Source organism: Triticum urartu, chromosome 7, assembly GCF_003073215.2.
Source record: "Triticum urartu cultivar G1812 chromosome 7, Tu2.1, whole genome shotgun sequence".
Lineage (NCBI taxonomy): Eukaryota > Viridiplantae > Streptophyta > Magnoliopsida > Poales > Poaceae > Triticum > Triticum urartu.
The window spans coordinates 134,139,777-134,156,004 of NC_053028.1; the positions used below are offsets into that span (position 1 = coordinate 134,139,777).

The 16,228-nt window shown below is 48.9% G+C and overlaps 2 protein-coding genes across 6 annotated transcripts; one reads left to right on the plus strand and one right to left on the minus strand.

Moving 5' to 3' along the window:
• Window positions 1–7,171: 7,171 nt before the first annotated feature.
• On the plus strand, window positions 7,172–11,622 carry LOC125520093 (O-fucosyltransferase 7-like). 5 transcript variants are annotated; one of them, XM_048684908.1, is made up of 12 exons: window positions 7,172–7,729; window positions 7,825–7,902; window positions 8,017–8,116; window positions 8,214–8,281; window positions 9,284–9,372; window positions 9,451–9,631; window positions 9,744–9,872; window positions 9,973–10,106; window positions 10,211–10,424; window positions 10,511–10,695; window positions 10,781–10,876; window positions 10,964–11,622. In XM_048684908.1, exons 1-12 carry the CDS (start codon window positions 7,559–7,561, stop codon window positions 11,103–11,105), a joined length of 1,587 nt encoding a protein of 528 aa, XP_048540865.1. In that variant the 5' UTR covers window positions 7,172–7,558; the 3' UTR covers window positions 11,106–11,622. The 5 variants fall into 5 exon arrangements, with proteins under 5 accessions (XP_048540865.1, XP_048540866.1, XP_048540867.1 ...); XM_048684909.1 differs by having other exon boundaries at window positions 7,828–7,902; XM_048684910.1 differs by lacking the exons at window positions 8,017–8,116; window positions 8,214–8,281 and having other exon boundaries at window positions 7,173–7,729.
• A 905-nt stretch (window positions 11,623–12,527) lies between these two features.
• LOC125524446 (26.2 kDa heat shock protein, mitochondrial-like) lies at window positions 12,528–13,439 on the minus strand. The gene has a single exon (XM_048689499.1). It carries the CDS (start codon window positions 13,123–13,125, stop codon window positions 12,568–12,570), a length of 558 nt encoding a protein of 185 aa, XP_048545456.1. The 5' UTR covers window positions 13,126–13,439; the 3' UTR covers window positions 12,528–12,567.
• Between the last annotated feature and the right edge of the window lie 2,789 nt (window positions 13,440–16,228).

Consider the following 16,228-nt stretch of genomic DNA (forward strand, 5'->3'; position numbering starts at 1 on the left):
CTCCCAAGCTCTTCGTGATGCTGAAATCAACGAAGGTAGAAATCAAGAAAAATATCAAGTGTTGATGGTTGACAAGACCACTAGTTTCCACAAAAGGGCAAAGGGAAGAAGGGGAACTTCAAGAAGAACGGCAAGCAAGTTGCTGCTCAAGTGAAGAAGCCCAAGTCTGATCCTAAGCCTGAGACTAAGTACTTCTACTGCAAAGGGACTGGTCACTGGAAGTGGAACTGCCCCAAGTATTTGGCGGATAAGAAGGATGGCAAGGTAAACAAAGGTATATTAGATATACGTGTTATTGATATGTACTTTACTAGTGTTTATAGCAACCCCTCGACATTTGATACTGGTTCAGTTGCTAAGAGTAGTAACTCAAAACGGGAGTTGCAGAATAAACAGAAACTAGTAAAGGGTGAGGTGATGATGTGTGTTGGAAGTAGTTCCAAGATTGATATGATCATCATCGCACACTCCCTGTACTTTCGAGATTAGTGTTGAAACTAAATAAGTGTTATTTGGTGTTTGGGTTGAGCATGAATATGATTTGATCATGTTTATTGCAATACGGTTATTCATTAAAGTCATAGAATAATTGTTGTTCTGTTTACATGAATAAAACCTTCGATGGTCATACACCCAATGAAAATAGTTCGTTGGATCTCGATCGTAGTGTTACACATATTCATAATATTGAAGCCAAAAGATGCAAAGTTAATAATGATAGTGCAACTTATTTGTGACACTACCGTTTAGGTCATATCGGTGTAAAGCGCATGAAGAAACTCCATACTGATGGACTTTTGGAACCACTTGATTATGAATCACTTGGTACTTGCGAACCATGCCTCATGGGCAAGATGACTAAGACTCCGTTCTCCGGAACAATGGAGCGAGCAACAAACTTGATTGAAAATAATACATACTGATGTATGCAGTTCAATGAGTGTTGAGGCTCGCGGCGGGTATCGTTATTTTCTGACCTTCACAGATGATTTGAGCAGATATGAGTATATCTACTTGATGAAACATAAGTCTGAAACATTTGAAAAGTTCAAATAATTTCAGGGTGAAGTAGAAAATCATCGTGACAAGAAAATAAGGTTTCTACGATCTGATCGCGGAGACAAATATTTGAGTTACGAGTTTGATATTCAATTAAAATATTGTGGAATAGTTTCACAAACTCATGCCACCTGGAACACCACAGCTGGTGTGTCCGATCGTCATAACCGTACTTTATTGGATATAGTGCAATCTATGATGTCTCTTACCGATCTACCACTATCGTTTTGGGGTTATGCATTAGAGACAGCTACATTCACGTTAAAAAGGGCACCATCTAAATCCGTTGAGATGACACAATCTGAATTATGGTTTGGCAAGAAACCAAAGTTGTCGTTTCTTAAAGTTTTGGGTTGTGATGCTTATGTGAAAAAGTTTCATCCTAATAAGCTCAAACCCAAATCAGAGAAATATGTCTTCATAGGATACCCAAAGGAGACTCTTGGTACACCTTCTATCACAGATCCGAAGGCAAGACATTCGTTGCTAAGAATGGATCCTTTCTAGAGAAGGAGTTTCTCTCGAAAGAAGTGAGTGGGAGGAAAGTAGAAAACTTGATAAGGTAATTGTACCTTCTCCCTTATTGGAAAGTAGTTCATCACAGAAATCTGTTCTTGTGACTAATACACCAATTAGTGAGGAAGCTAATGATGATGATCATGTAACTTCAGATCAAGTTACTACCGAATCTCGTAGGTAAACCAGAGTGAGATCCGCACCCGAGTGGTACGGTGATCCTGTTCTGGAAGTCATGTTACTAGACCATGACGAACTTGCGAACTATGAGGAAGCGATGATGAGCCCAGATTCCGCGAAATGGTTTGAGACCATGAAATCTGAGATATGATTCATGTATGAGAACAAAGTATGGACTTTGATGGATTTGACCGATGATCGGCAAGCCATAGAAAATAAATGGATCTTCAAGAGGAAGACGGACGCTGATAGTAGTGTTACTATCTACAAAGTTAGACTTGTCGAAAAAGGTTTTTGACAAAGTTCAAGGTGTTGACTACGATGAAATTTTCTCACTCGTAGCGATACTTAAGTCTGTCCAAATCATGTTAGCAATTGCCGTATTTTTATGAAATCTGGCAAATGGATAAACAAAACTACATTCCTTAATGGATTTAAAGAAGAGTTGTATATGATGCAACCAGAAGGTTTTGTCAATCCTAAAGGTGCTAACAAAATATGCAAGCTCCAGCGATCCATCTATGGACTGGTGCAAGCATCTCGGAGTTTGAATATACGCTTTGATAAGTTGATCAAAGCATATAGTTTTATATAGACTTGCGGTGAAGCCTGTATTTACAAGAAAGTGAGTGGGAGCACTACAACATTTCTGATAAGTATATGTGAGTGACATATTGTTGATCAGAAATAATGTAGAATTATTCTGTAAAGCATAAAGAAGTGTTTGAAAGGAGTTTTTCAAAGAAAGACCTCGGTGAAGCTGCTTACATATTGAGGATCAAGATCTATAGAGATAGATCAAGACGCTTGATAAGTTTTTTCAATGAGTACATACATTGACAAGATTTTGAAGTAGTTCAAAATGGAACAGTCAAAAAGAATTCTTGCCTGTGTTACAAGGTGTGAAATTGAGTAAGACTCAAAGCCCGACCACGGCAGAAGATAGAAAGAGAATGAAAGTCATTCCCTATGCCTCAGCCATAGGTTCTATAAAGTATGCCATGCTGTGTACCAGATCTATTGTATACCCTACACTGTGTTAAGCAAGGGAGTACAATAGTGATCTAAGAGTAGATCACTGGACATTGGTCAAAATTATTCTTAGTGGAATAAGGAAATATTTCTCGATTATGGAGGTGACAAAAGGTTCGTTGTAAAAAGTTACGTCGATGCAAGTTTTGACACAGATCTAGATGACTCTAAGTCTCGATCTAGATACATATTGAAAGTGGGAGCAATTAGCTAGAGTAGCTCCGTGCAGAGCATTGTAGACATAGAATTCGTAAAATACTTACTGATCTGTATGTGACAGACCCGTTGACAAAAATTATCTCACAAGCAAAACATGATCACACCTTAGTACTCTTTGGGTGTTAATCACATAAATGATGTGAACTAGATTATTAACTCTAGTAAACCCTTTGGGTATAGGTCACATGACGATGTGAACTATGGGTGTTAATCACATGGTGATGTGAACTCTTAGTGTTGAATCACATGGCGATGTGAACTAGATTATTGACTCTAGTGCAAGTGGGAGACTGAAGGAAATATGCCCTAGAGGCAATAATAAAGTTATTATTTATTTCCTTATATCATGATAAATGTTTATTATTCATGCTAGAATTGTATTAACCGGAAACATAATACATGTGTGAATACATAGACAAACAGAGTGTCACTAGTATGCCTCTACTTGACTAGCTCGTTAATCAAAGATGGTTATGTTTCCTAACCATAAACAAAAAGAGTTGTTATTTGATTAACGGGATCACATCATTAGAAGAATGATGTGATTGACATGACCGATTCCATTAGCTTAGCACCCGATCGTTTAGTATGTTGCTATTGCTTTCTTCATGACTTATACATGTCCCTATGACTATGAGATTATGCAACTCCCGTTTGCCGGAGGAACACTTTGTGTGCTACCAAACGTCACAACGTAACTGGGTGATTATAAAGGAGCTCTGCAGGTGTCTCCAAAGGTACATGTTGGGTTGGCGTATTTCGAGATTAGGATTTGTCACTCCGATTATCGGAGAGGTATCTCTGGGCCCTCTCGGTAATACACATCACATAAGCCTTGCAAGCATTGCAACTAATGAGTTAGTTGTGAGATGATGTATTACGGAACGAGTAAAGAGACTTGCCGGTAACGAGATTGAACTAGGTATTAAGATACCGATGATCGAATCTCGGGCAAGTAACATACCGATGACAAAGGGAACAACGTATGTTCTTATGCGGTCTGACCGATAAAGATCTTCGTAGAATATGTAGGAGCCAATATGAGCATCCAGGTTCCGCTATTGGTTATTGACTGGAGACGTGTCTCGGTCATGTCTACATTGTTCTCGAACCCGTAGGGTCCGCACGCTTAAGGTTTCGATGACAGTTATATTATGAGTTTATGAGTTTTGATGTACCGAAGGAGTTCGGAGTCCCGAATGGGATCGGGGACATGACGAGGAGTCTCGAAATGGTCGAGACATAAAGATTGATATATTGGAAGCCTACATTTGGATATCAGAAGTGTTCCGGGTGAAATCGGGATTTTACCGGAGTACCGGGAGGTTACCGGAACCCCCCGGGAGGTATATGGGCCTTAGTGGGCCTTAGTGGAAGAGAGGAGAGGTGGCCAGGGCTGGGCCGCACGCCCCTCCCCCTATTCCGAATTGGACAAGGAGAGGGGGGCGGCGCCCCCCTTCCTTCTCTCTCTCCTCTTTCCCCCCTCCCGAATCCTATTCCAACTAGGAAAGGGGGGGGGGAATCCTACTCCCGGAGGGAGTAGGACTCCTCCTGGCGCGCCCTCTCCTGGCCGGCCGCACCCCCCTTTGATCCTTTATATACGGAGGCAGGGGGCACCCCTAGAGACACAAGTTGATCCACGTGAGCATATTCTTAGCCGTGTGCGGTGCCCCCTTTCACCATAATCCTCGATAATATTGTAGCGGTGCTTAGGCGAAGCCCTGCGACGGTAGTACATCAAGATTGTCACCACGCCGTCGTGCTGAAGGAACTCTTCCCCGACACTTTGCTGGATCGGAGTCCGGGGATCGTCATCGAGCTGAACGTGTGCTAGAACTCGGAGGTGCCGTAGTTTCGGTGCTTGATCGGTCGGGCCGTGAAGACGTACGACTACATCAACCACGCTGTGCTAACGCTTCCGTTGTCGATCTACAAGGGTACATAGATCACACTCTCCCCTCTCGTTGCTATGAATCACCATGATCTTGCATGTGCGTAGGAATTTTTTTGAAATTACTACGTTACCCAACAGCCTCCTCCATGTTAAGCTTCTTCATTTGAAGCTCCAAATATATCTTCATTTGCTCCTCCTTTCCTTGGTGCTTCCTCTCCTCCCTCACTTCCTTTTGATTCCTCATGTCGTGTGAAGTTTCTTGCAAGGTGATAGATGCCACATCACGCTTCTCGTTCCGAGTTGGTCTTGCCCCTCGGCCTCTTGAGCACACCTCCATTCCCAGCCACGGTAGTCGGCCCTCCTTTCTTCTTTAGAGTGGCATATTGGTTTTTGAACTTGGGACAATCTTTGACGAGAGACCAACAACGGGTTGGCGGGGGTGGCCGGCGCAATCACGATGCCATCCGACGACGTGGAGAATCGGGTCTGTGCATGTTGCCACGATGCATGAAAACCGGGCGTCTCTGGTGTCATGGAGGAGCTCGGCGACTGGTATTGCGTCTCGACGGGGAAATGGCCAAGTACAACGAGGTGTGGTCTCTTAGAGAGATCGTCACCAATGCTGCCTTCTCTAAGGCCCGCCACCCTCTCTCCCTGCCCACGTCATCGTTGGCCGTAGACGCGCTGCGCATGACGTAGGAAGAAACAAAGAGGATCATCCGTGAGCGTCAGGTGGCTGCCGGGAAGCCTTGCCGCGACGCCGCGCCCTTACATCGCCCGAAGCCCGATGACGATGACTCCGATTACGGCTCCGGCGACGATGACAGAGGAGACGCCGGCCAGCCCGACACGGCCTCCGAGGTCACCATCAAATATAGGGTAATGTAGGGTTGGGTTTTTAGTGGCCTGCGCGTCTTCATGGCCCGCACACCGCATCTCGCCTATCATCCTTATGTCTCCATTTAAACGCTAGGCACATATATATTCTTGCAACTGGGCACCTGTTTCAAAAGGCACACCAGAACAAGCGGACTGTTGCAGACCCATCAGGAGGGAACCGTGAGTGAGGGCAACGACGACAACACGACCTTTGCCAATGGTGGCCTCCCCGACCACGGCGAGGCGACCTTGGCGGCCAGGCCCGAGCAGTCACCGTCGAAGCCACCCCAGGTGCCGACAGGAAGAGCCACGCTGCCTCTGCCGCGGGCGTGATCCCGACCGGAGGTCCTCGTCACCGACGGCAAAAGTGGGCGCAGGACCAGCGTCACGACACCGTCGGATTGGCCTCGCGTAGCGGAAGCTGCTCGTGCCCGCCGGGACATGCGGCCGCACGCCAATGAGTTTCTACAGCAATGGCAGAGTTGCAAAACGGCGATAGCAATGACGACGGTGCTGCTGCGACATCCTTTTATTACAAAAATTTATGCAACATCATCCATGTTGCAAAAGTTCTTTTAGCAACACCATCTCTGTTGCAAAAAGGTGAAGCTGAAAAAAAAGAATTCTGCAACACAACCTCCGTTACAATAGAGGCGGTTGAAGTTCCTCCACGTTCGTGCTCCGACGCTACGTGAGAGGGTGCCGCGCTTGCACGCCTGCTCCTTGCGCCATTCCTCCACCAGTGGGGGAGGGAGGAGCTCCCGTTCTCCGCGTCGTTGCAGCGCTTGCGAGACGGATCACCGTCAAGTCCGCCGCGACCGCCGAGCCTTCCTTGGCCACCCCTCTCGTCGCCCGCACACGACATTTCCTCTTGCCTCAGGTGGCTCAACTCGCTGGAAAACGACGCTGGAGCTCGCTATATTTGTTGCTGGAGTAAAAGAAATGCGGCAGAGGAGGATGTGAACCCTACAACGCCCCGGTGCCGGCATATATTATGGAATCGGGGGCGGTTTAAGCCCCCCCCCCCCCCCCTAAAGATTTTAGGGGCCGGACCATTTTTACCAGACCTGGTTCGGCTTTTTTTTACCGTCTTGTAAATCTGCTGGAGAAAGCGTTCCGACGAGGTTTTACTGTATCTGCTAGAGTTGCTGTGACCCTCTAAAAAAACCAGTCCAAGGAAAACCGACATAAACATTTGCACCTCCAAACAAAGACAATTTGGAGACACGATCACTTTACCATCAATTTTAGCACCACATCCACTACGCCGAAACTAATTAAAAGCCTCCATGAAACCACGCCGAAAAGCACCGATAACGAACCGGTTTAATCGCCGCAAAACCACCGCGACCCGTCCGTACACTACACACGCCCCGCCCACTCCCCTCCCCCCTCCCCGCCCCTGGCACGAACCACGCTGCGGTTTAAGACGGGCAGGGCAGGTGGCGAGTGCCATTGCCATCCGCCGCTCTCCGTCCCGTCCCGTCTCCAACAAAACCCCCGCCCCTCCGCCTCGGAAGCGCTCCCCCTTTCCCTCCGCCCGGCGCGGCCCCCGTTTTACCGCGGCCAGCAGGCATCGTCGGCCCCGCACGCAAGCGCCTCCCGGGGAGCGACCAAAAAGCCAGCGCGCCACGGCCTGACCTGACGGCCCACCTCGCTCCATCTGGGGCGGGCAGCGCGGAAAACAGAACCGAACCACGCGCGCCGACTACCTCGCTGCGGCGCCAAGCAAAGCGCGACGGCACGGGGCCGGGGCTTTCTGGGAGGTCGGCGGATGAGATGGCGCTGCGGCGCAAGGGGAGGTCGGCGGGGCGGCGGGCGGCGGTGAGGTGGTGGCTGCTCTCCCTCCTCGGGGCCGGCGCCGCCGTCACCGCCGCGGCCGCGCTGCTCGCCGTCGCGCTCCACGTCTCCGCGTCCGCCACGTCCGGCTCGCCCTACCGCCTGGCCAAGGTACGCGCGACTTCCGGGTCTCTCTGTGGCCCTTCCGTCTCTCAGATTGAAACTCTCTGGGGTGTGCTAACGGATCGCCGCCGCCGCCGCCGCAGCAGCCGCGGGAGGCCGAGGAGCTGCGCTGGGAGCAGGAGTTCGCGCCGCCGCAGCTCGCCTCGCCGCACGCGCGGAAGGTGATTCCCTCGCCGTGCGCCGCCCGATGGCGCGTCTCTTACCGTTGTGCCAGTATATTTTATCCTGTTACATGGGAGCCCGTGACATTGGGGATTAATCTCTAGATTTGACAGCTGGACGGCGCGGCCGAGGACGCGCCGGAGAAGAGGCTGTGGCTGCCGGCCCCGTCGCGCCGGTTCGTGCCCTGCGTCTCGCCGTCGCTCGAGTACAGACGTACGCGCACTGGCACTTAAATCTAGCGGTAGAATCTCGCCCGCCCGGCGCACATTCTCGGTAGGCCGTTCTGATTCTGGTCGGCCTGTTTTTCCAGGTCCGGAGGCATCGAGGGGGTACCTGCTCGTACACACCAATGGCGGGCTCAACCAGATGCGCGCCGGGGTGAGTCATTGGTTCGTCCTGGTAAAAAATTCCCTAGTTGCCGTGGCATAGGAATAATGGTCCAGTTTGCATTAGATATGCTTGACTTACGTGGTGGGAAGCTGGAAACTAGCGTGCGTGCATGTGGGATGTTTGATCAGAGTTGACGGTTTTGTAGCATTTCATCATCAGCTTTGTGGGCAGTGTTTCGGTGCTGTATTCAATGCGTACTGGTGGTTCTGGTGCTAGTGTAGACACCCGACTTCAGTGGGCAGTGTTTTGGTGCTTCATCCCCATCTAGCGATATGCCTGCATAAGCTTGAACTGGCGGCTGTGAAACTAAACTGGCTGCTGCGCGCAGTTCTCCAGTTATTGCCCAACCGAGTTATCGGTGGAATAGACATGAATGGCTCAACTGCACTCAGGATAAAGTCCTGAGTATGATTGGGGGGTGCATGCTGTCTCTGCACTCTTCTGAATTTCTTGTCCTAGTGTGCCATTGAGTGTCGCAGTCATTTTCTTTGCCATGATAAATGTTGATTATTTGAATGTGCCATTGTCATATTTGTGCCATCACTTCAGTCACTATCTTGTACGTTTCATTTATAGCATCCAAGACAGCTGTATATACTTGTGACAAGAAAGGTGCCTGATTTGTTAGGTGATACCAAAAGTGAATACGTTCTCTTTGAGCATACATCCCTTGAGAGAACGAACATCAACTCCTGCAAAGTCCTTTTGAGTTTGATCCGTTAACAGAATTTGCTAGTTTTGTTTAGGCGGGCTTGAACATATCCTTTTGCATGTTAGAGGTTTTTCCTATTCTTAGGAATGTCTTAACAAAAGCGTGATGTGACTTGATAAAGATAGGAAAGATGAAGCATATGTTCATTGTTTTGTCTTCTGTCTTGTGTATACATGTCCCTGATTACCAATCAATCATAATCATGAGAAGCTTCACTTTAAATGCAAGCTCCCACACACTTCCAATTTTTCACTGATTTGTTCTTATTTTTATGGCAGATCAGTGATATGGTAGCAGTTGCACGAATACTCAAGGCTACACTTATAATCCCAGAACTTGATAAGAAATCGTTTTGGCTCGACAAAAGGTGGACACTGCATGGTTGTTTTTGCTCTGAGCCTTAACTGATCAAACTGACACAACCATTTTTCATTTCTCAACACAGCAACTTTTCGGATGTCTTCGACGAAGAACACTTTATACGTTATTTGGCAAACGATGTGATAATTGAGAAAAAGTTGCCAAAGGAATTGGTGAAAGCACCAAAATCTGTTAGGTACTTCAAGAGTTGGTCTGGAGTAGATTATTATCAGGATGAGATTTCTCCACTATGGGAGCACCGTCAGGTTTGGATTCCACAACTACTGCCCTTTTGTGGCTGCGTACTAATCAACCGTAAGCAGTAGTTACTGGATGCAAGTATTTGGAACTGTTATTCTGATCAAAGATTTGTATCAGGTTATTCGAGCTGCTAAATCGGATTCTCGCCTTGCAAACAACTTCCTCCCTCCTGATATTCAAAAACTTCGCTGCCGGACCTTTTTCCAGGCACTTAGATTTGCTCCCCCAATCGAAGCTTTAGGCAATGTAAATCCTTCTCTAAAGTCCATCACGGGAAAAATATAACATTATAGTTCGAACTTCTAATGTATAAATGTATTGACAAATAATATCAACCAATTTTCAGCTTTTGGTGGAGAGGATGAAAGCATTTGGACCATATATTGCTTTGCATTTACGCTATGAGAAGGATATGCTTGCTTTTAGTGGGTGTACGTATGGTCTGTCAGAGACCGAATCAGAGGAGCTTGCAATGATCAGGCAAGGCCTTTAAAATAGATTTGTTAGTCATTGCATTGTCTTTACTTTCTTGGTTTTAGAACTCTATAGTATTATGTGACTTACTTCTTCACCTATTTTTACAGAGGAAACACAACCTACTGGAAGGTGAAAGACATTGATCCATTAGAACAAAGATCACATGGTCATTGTCCCCTGACGCCAAAGGAGGTTGGAATGTTTCTTTCTGCCCTAGGATATCCATCAAGCACCCCAGTTTACATAGCTGCAGGGGAGATATATGGAGGTGAATCTCATATGGTCGATTTGCAATCCCGATTCCCAATTCTGATGAACAAGGTATGAACACTGCCATTTTGTTTTTCCTAGTGTTTGACAACATGACTTTTGTTTGTTCAGCATATTGTGTCTTCTCCATTTTGCAGGAGAAACTGGCCTCTGCTGAAGAACTGCGACCGTTCAGCCAATACGCTTCTCAAATGGCAGCTTTGGATTACATCGTTTCAGTAGAAAGTGATGTATTTATTCCATCATATTCTGGGAACATGGCACGGGCTGTTGCCGGTCATCGGCGTTTCCATGGCCACAGGAAAACAATCAGTCCTGACAGGTGAAACAACAACTAGCACTTGTCTATAAAGCTGCTGCGTCACCCTTCCCTTCTTCTCGGTCTCATATTTTTTTTCTGTCCTCAGGAAAGCATTAGTTCATTTGTTTGACAAAGTTGACAGTGGATTACTCGATGAAGGCAAAAAGCTATCGCAAAAGATAATAGAAATGCACCAGAAGAGGTACTGAACTGGGCATGAGAGCCAAAGGACCCTTTGCTATATTTTTAACTGTTTGTATTTCTTATGCTGTTCTTCATCTGTCTTCAGACAAGGTTCTCCTCGGAAACGGAAAGGTCCCGTGTCCGGGACGAGGGGCAGCGATAGGTTTCGGTCAGAGGAGGCATTTTACGAGAACCCTCTTCCTGATTGCCTTTGTCAATCGAATGACGATTCTATTGTCAGCATATAACCACGATCATGGAGTTAACCGGTCTTCGCCGCCCCTGCCCCCTGGCGACCATTCCCAGGTACATAGAGGAAAGGGAGGTGCATACTGATAAAGTTCCACAGCATTAGAGCTTCTGCTTAGCTGACATTACGGTCCAACGATTCGTTGGCACACACGGCCCGGCTCTCTTCCGCAGAACAAGTTGCCAATGCACCAAAGATGTTCGGAGCAGCTGTACAGCGGTTTAGATGTAACTGCAGTTTGTAAGCATGGGTATAATTATTACCTCTTGTAAGTATAGGACTAATAAAGAGCAGAGGATAGTTTCTGTTGAAACATCTCAACGCTAGTAGTATCTCACCTGAGATAGTTTCTGTTGATCTGACATCACACGATGGCAGCATGAGGATGAGTATGTTCAGAACACGGCTGTGCAGGGCTTTAGATGTAGCTGCATTTGTAAGCCTCTTGTGTAGGTAAAACCAATACAAATAGAATAAGAGGAATAGGTGAGACATGCTGAATTCCTAGCTGGGTATTTCTGAATGAAAGTTTGAGCTTGGAGGAGCAGTGCACTGGAAAACATTGCACCAACATTGAGTTTCCGATTTCTTTGTTACAAGTGCACACCAGAATGTGCTAAATTTTTGTGTCATGTGTCTTGACAGTTACAATCATGTTCTGTTTGTCACCATGAAAATCACGAAGGAGCTGATAAACAAACGCCCATCTCATATGGCTGTTTACACAAGAAGAGTACAACTACCTACAAAAAGTAACACAGAGGATAGACACACGAATTTCAATGAGTCCGTTCACTACTAACTCAGTTCATCACGTCAGACTTGAGGGAATCAACCAAGTTCATGGCTAATTTCACCATCAAATAAGTTAATCAAGCCAAGCTGGAGTAAATCAGAAATTCCATGACCAGTTTCACCAAAGTAGTTCAGTTCATCACGTGCAAGTTTGAGGAAATCAACAAAGTTCATGACCACTTTCACCACCAAATCAGTTCATGTGCAAAGCTTGAGGTAATCAACAAAGTTCATGACCATCCCTAAAAACAAAGTTCATCAACAATTTCACCACCAAAATCAGTTCATCACGTCAAACATGAGGAAATCAACAAAGTACCATGACCAATTTCACCACCAATGCAGTTCAGTTCATCATGTGCAAGCTTGAGGTAATCAACAAAGTTCATGACCATCCCTCGAAAAAAGAAGTTCATCACCAATTTCACCACCAAAATCAATTCATCACGTCAAACATGAGAAATCAACAAAGCTTCATGACCAATTTCACCACCAAAGAGTTCATCATACTCCCTCCGTCCGGAAATACTTGTCCTCAAAATGGTTGTATCTAGACTTATTTTAGTTGTAGATACATTCATTTTATCCTTTTTAAGACAAATATTTACGGATGGAGGGAGTACGAACAGAGTTCCCGACCAATTTCACCACCAGTCGATCAGAACTCAGAAACCACGATCCAAGACGATAGACGAAGCAAAACAAGGCAGAAAGACACCAAACGTCACCACACCAACAAGGCATCTCTCATCCTCTCGCGCCGGCCATCCTCCATGAACACTACCACTACCACTACTAGACTCGATCCGTCTTCCATCAGTACTACTACCACTACGACTACTCGACTCGCCTCCATACTCGATCGTCACCTGGAACACGTCCATGCGCTCCTCCTCCTTCAGTTTGGGCACGGTCACCTTCAGCACGAAGTTCTTCATCTCGGCCTTGATCTTGTCCATCTTGTACTCGCCAGCGGGCATCTCGATGCGGTGACTGTACCTTGACAGCGCGGGGTTGCTGTCGCCTTTCCGGTGCGCCTTCTCGCCCCCGCCCTTGATCACCAGGATGTTCCGCTCCGCCCACACCTTCACGCGTTCCTTCCCGAGCCCCAGCATCAGCACCGTCAGGTACACCGCGTCTTCGTCGTCCTTGTCCACCCACCACCCGCGCCGCGGCGCCCCTGCCGCGGAGGAGAGGCCGGGCGGGGCGGCACCGTCCTCCATCAGAGCGTACAGACGGTCCACGCATCCCGGGATGCCTACCGGGGCGAGCACGTCTGCGGAATCTGTTAGAGTGTGGACTCGGTCTGCCCTCACCTCCCACGATCAAGGCCACGATCATCTCCTCGTCGCAGATGTTGTAGCGCCAGCAACTCTATATGTACCCCCCTCCATGTACTCTCAATACAAGGAATGAAAACACTCTATTAATCTCCATGGTATCAGATATTCGATCCTCTTCCGCAAACACACGCTCGCCATGACCAACTCCGGCGAACTAACCACCCAAGACGGCGGCCAGCCAACCACCCAAGACGGCGGCCAGCCAATCCTTCCCGCTCACGGCGGCCAGCCAACCACCCAAGACGGCGCCTAGCCAATCCTTCCCGTTCCTCCCACCTCCCAGCCGCCTTCTCTCAACTTCAACGACACGATCACGGACATCACCCCCTTTATCCCCATCGTGCTCGATCTTCATAGCCACAACTACTATCATTGACGGCATCTTTTTGAGATACATCTTGGCCGCTGCTCTCTTCTTCACCACATCACCGGCGATGCGTCGCCGGCGCCCCACGACTCCCGCTGGCTCAAGGATGATCTAGCCATCATCCAGTGGCTGTACACGCGCATCTCCACTGAGCTCTTCAACTTGGTGGTCATCGATGGCGCAACTTCTCGCGACATCTGGATCGAGCTCCATCGGTTGTTCCAGGACAACCACGACGCTCGCGTCTCCGCCCTCAACACCGAGCTTCGCACGGTCACCCAGGGAGACCGCCCCGTTGGCGTCTTCTGCCAGTGAATCAAGGCCATCGGCGATGAGTTTCGCGAGCTTGGCGAAGTGGTCGCCGACCGCCCTCTTCTTCACGTGCTCATGGGTGGACTCGACGAGCAATTTGCTCAACAGGCGACTTTGATCCCGCTTCTCCGCTGCCGCGCGCTCTGCTCCACCTCCGGTGGCTGCGGTGCCGCCCCCGCCATCTTCTGCACCACAACCCCCTCCCGGATGGCGCCCCAGCCCCAACTACAAGGGCAAAAACCTGGTGTACCGCCTGCCGAAGCCCGGATCGGCGTCCTCTTCATCGATGCCTGCCCCTGCATCGAATCCTCCTCCACCAGCCGCCGCACCCTCACCTCCGGCTCCTTCGACCTGGCGTCCTCAGCATGATCTGTGGACTAGGCTGGTGCAGGCATGGCCTATGCCCTGGTCCGCTCCCTCGCCATATGGTGCTCCGTCGGCCTACATCGGCAGCTGGGCTCCAGGCCTCCGTCTCTCCACCGGCGCGCCTGGTCTCCTCGGCGCCCGTCCACCACCGCATGCCTATGCTGCATATGCGCCTCTGTACCAGGCGGCGCCGCCCACGTACCCCTACGGCTTCCCCATGCCACCACCCTGGTAGCACGCGGCCTCGGGCACCTCTTCGTCAACTCAACCACCGCCCGCCTCTGCTTCACCCTTGACCGCGTCGGCTTGGGATCAGGCCGCCTTCATCGCTGCCATGAACTCTCTTACCACTTAGGACGCAGGTAACGATTGGATCTTCGACTCTGGTGCATCCTGTCATATGTCTGCATCTAGCGCTTCACTTTCCTCACTTCATCTCTATGTTATGTTCCCCTCCATCACCATCGGAGACGGCTCCTCTGTTCCAGTCACCGGCGTCGGTACTTCCTACCTCTCTCACTCTCTCTCGCCCCTTCTCCTTAGAGAAGTTCTTGTCGCTCCCGCTCTCATTAGGAACCTTATATCCGTTCGCCGTTTTACTATTGACAATCAGGTTTTCGTTGAATTTGACCCTTTTAGATTGTCTGTGAAGGATCTTCGAACCAAGAAGGAGCTAGCTCGGTTCAATAGTCGGCGATCTGTACACTGTCCACGACGCCACCACTCCCACGCCTCCTCCTCACGCCATGCTCGCCTCCATCACCTCGTGGCATCGCCGGCTCGGGCACCCCAACAGCACGACGACGACGAATCTTCTCGATGAATTTCAGATTTCTCACGCTCGTAGTTCACACGACACTTCTCTTTGTCACGCTTGTCAGCTAGGCAAGCATGTTAGGCTACGTAGTTCTTTTCCTTTTAAACTTTTGCATTGTGACTTGTGGACATCACCCACACCAAGTGTATCCGGTTTCAAATATTATCTTGTCATGTTAGATGACTACTGGAACTTCATCTGGACATTCCCTCTTCGTGCCAAGTCTGATGTTCATATCCTGTTTGTTATTTCCAACACTATGTATCCACTCACTTTGCTCTTCCCATCAGATTCTTGCAATGTGACAACGGCCGTGAATTTGACAACGCCCGCAACCATGATTTCTTTCTTCACCATGGTATCTTACTTCGCTTCTCCTGTCCTTACACCTCACCTCAGAACGGCAAGGCCGAGCGCTCTCTCCGTACAATCAACGATGTTCTCCGCACTCTCCTTACTCAGGCGTCCATGCCTGCCCGCTATTGGGTCGAGGCTCTTCGTCATGCCACTTTCCTCCTCAACGTTCGGCCCACCAAAACTTGCCCTCATTATTCTCCCTACGATTCGCTTTTCCTCACTCCACCTAACTATGCCGATCTTCGTGTCTTCGGCTGCTTGTGTTACCCCAATATGTCCGCTATCTCTGCCAACAAATTAGCTCCACGATCGCTTCCCTGCGTTTTCTTAGGGTTTTCAGATTCCCACAAAAGATATCGCTGCCTTCATATCCCTTCTGGACGCGTAATCCTCTCACGCCACATCACTTTTGACGAGACAACATTCCCCTTTGCCGTCCACACATCGCCAGACCTATCCGCGCCGCTTTCCCCCACCAGTCCATCGCTCCACGATCCCCTGCGATCGACGTGCATGGCCTGCATGGCCATGTACACCTGGACCCCACCACCACCCCACCACTACATGCAGCTGGTCCCGTAGCTCCTGCTCCCGACATCTCCGGTCCCGCGGATCTCCTGGATCTCGCGCCCAATCCCTCTCCCGCACCCACCACCTGCTGTCCCCCGAATCTCTCAGATCCCGCGCCCCCAGCTCTCCCACTCCCGACAACTGTTGTCCTGCGGATCTCTCGAACTCTGTACCATCCAATCCACATGCACCCA

Bases quoted from the DNA above. Each gene is read 5' to 3' on its own strand.
- LOC125524446 (XM_048689499.1), bottom strand. From the start codon at position 13,125: ATGGAGGACGGTGCCGCCCCGCCCGGCCTCTCCTCCGCGGCAGGGGCG.
- LOC125520093 (XM_048684908.1), top strand. From the start codon at position 7,559: ATGGCGCTGCGGCGCAAGGGGAGGTCGGCGGGGCGGCGGGCGGCGGTG. The intron at 7,903-8,016 runs GTGATTCCCTCG...TAGATTTGACAG, and splicing joins CCTCGCCGCACGCGCGGAAG to CTGGACGGCGCGGCCGAGGA. The intron at 9,873-9,972 runs GTAAATCCTTCT...ACCAATTTTCAG, and splicing joins CAATCGAAGCTTTAGGCAAT to CTTTTGGTGGAGAGGATGAA.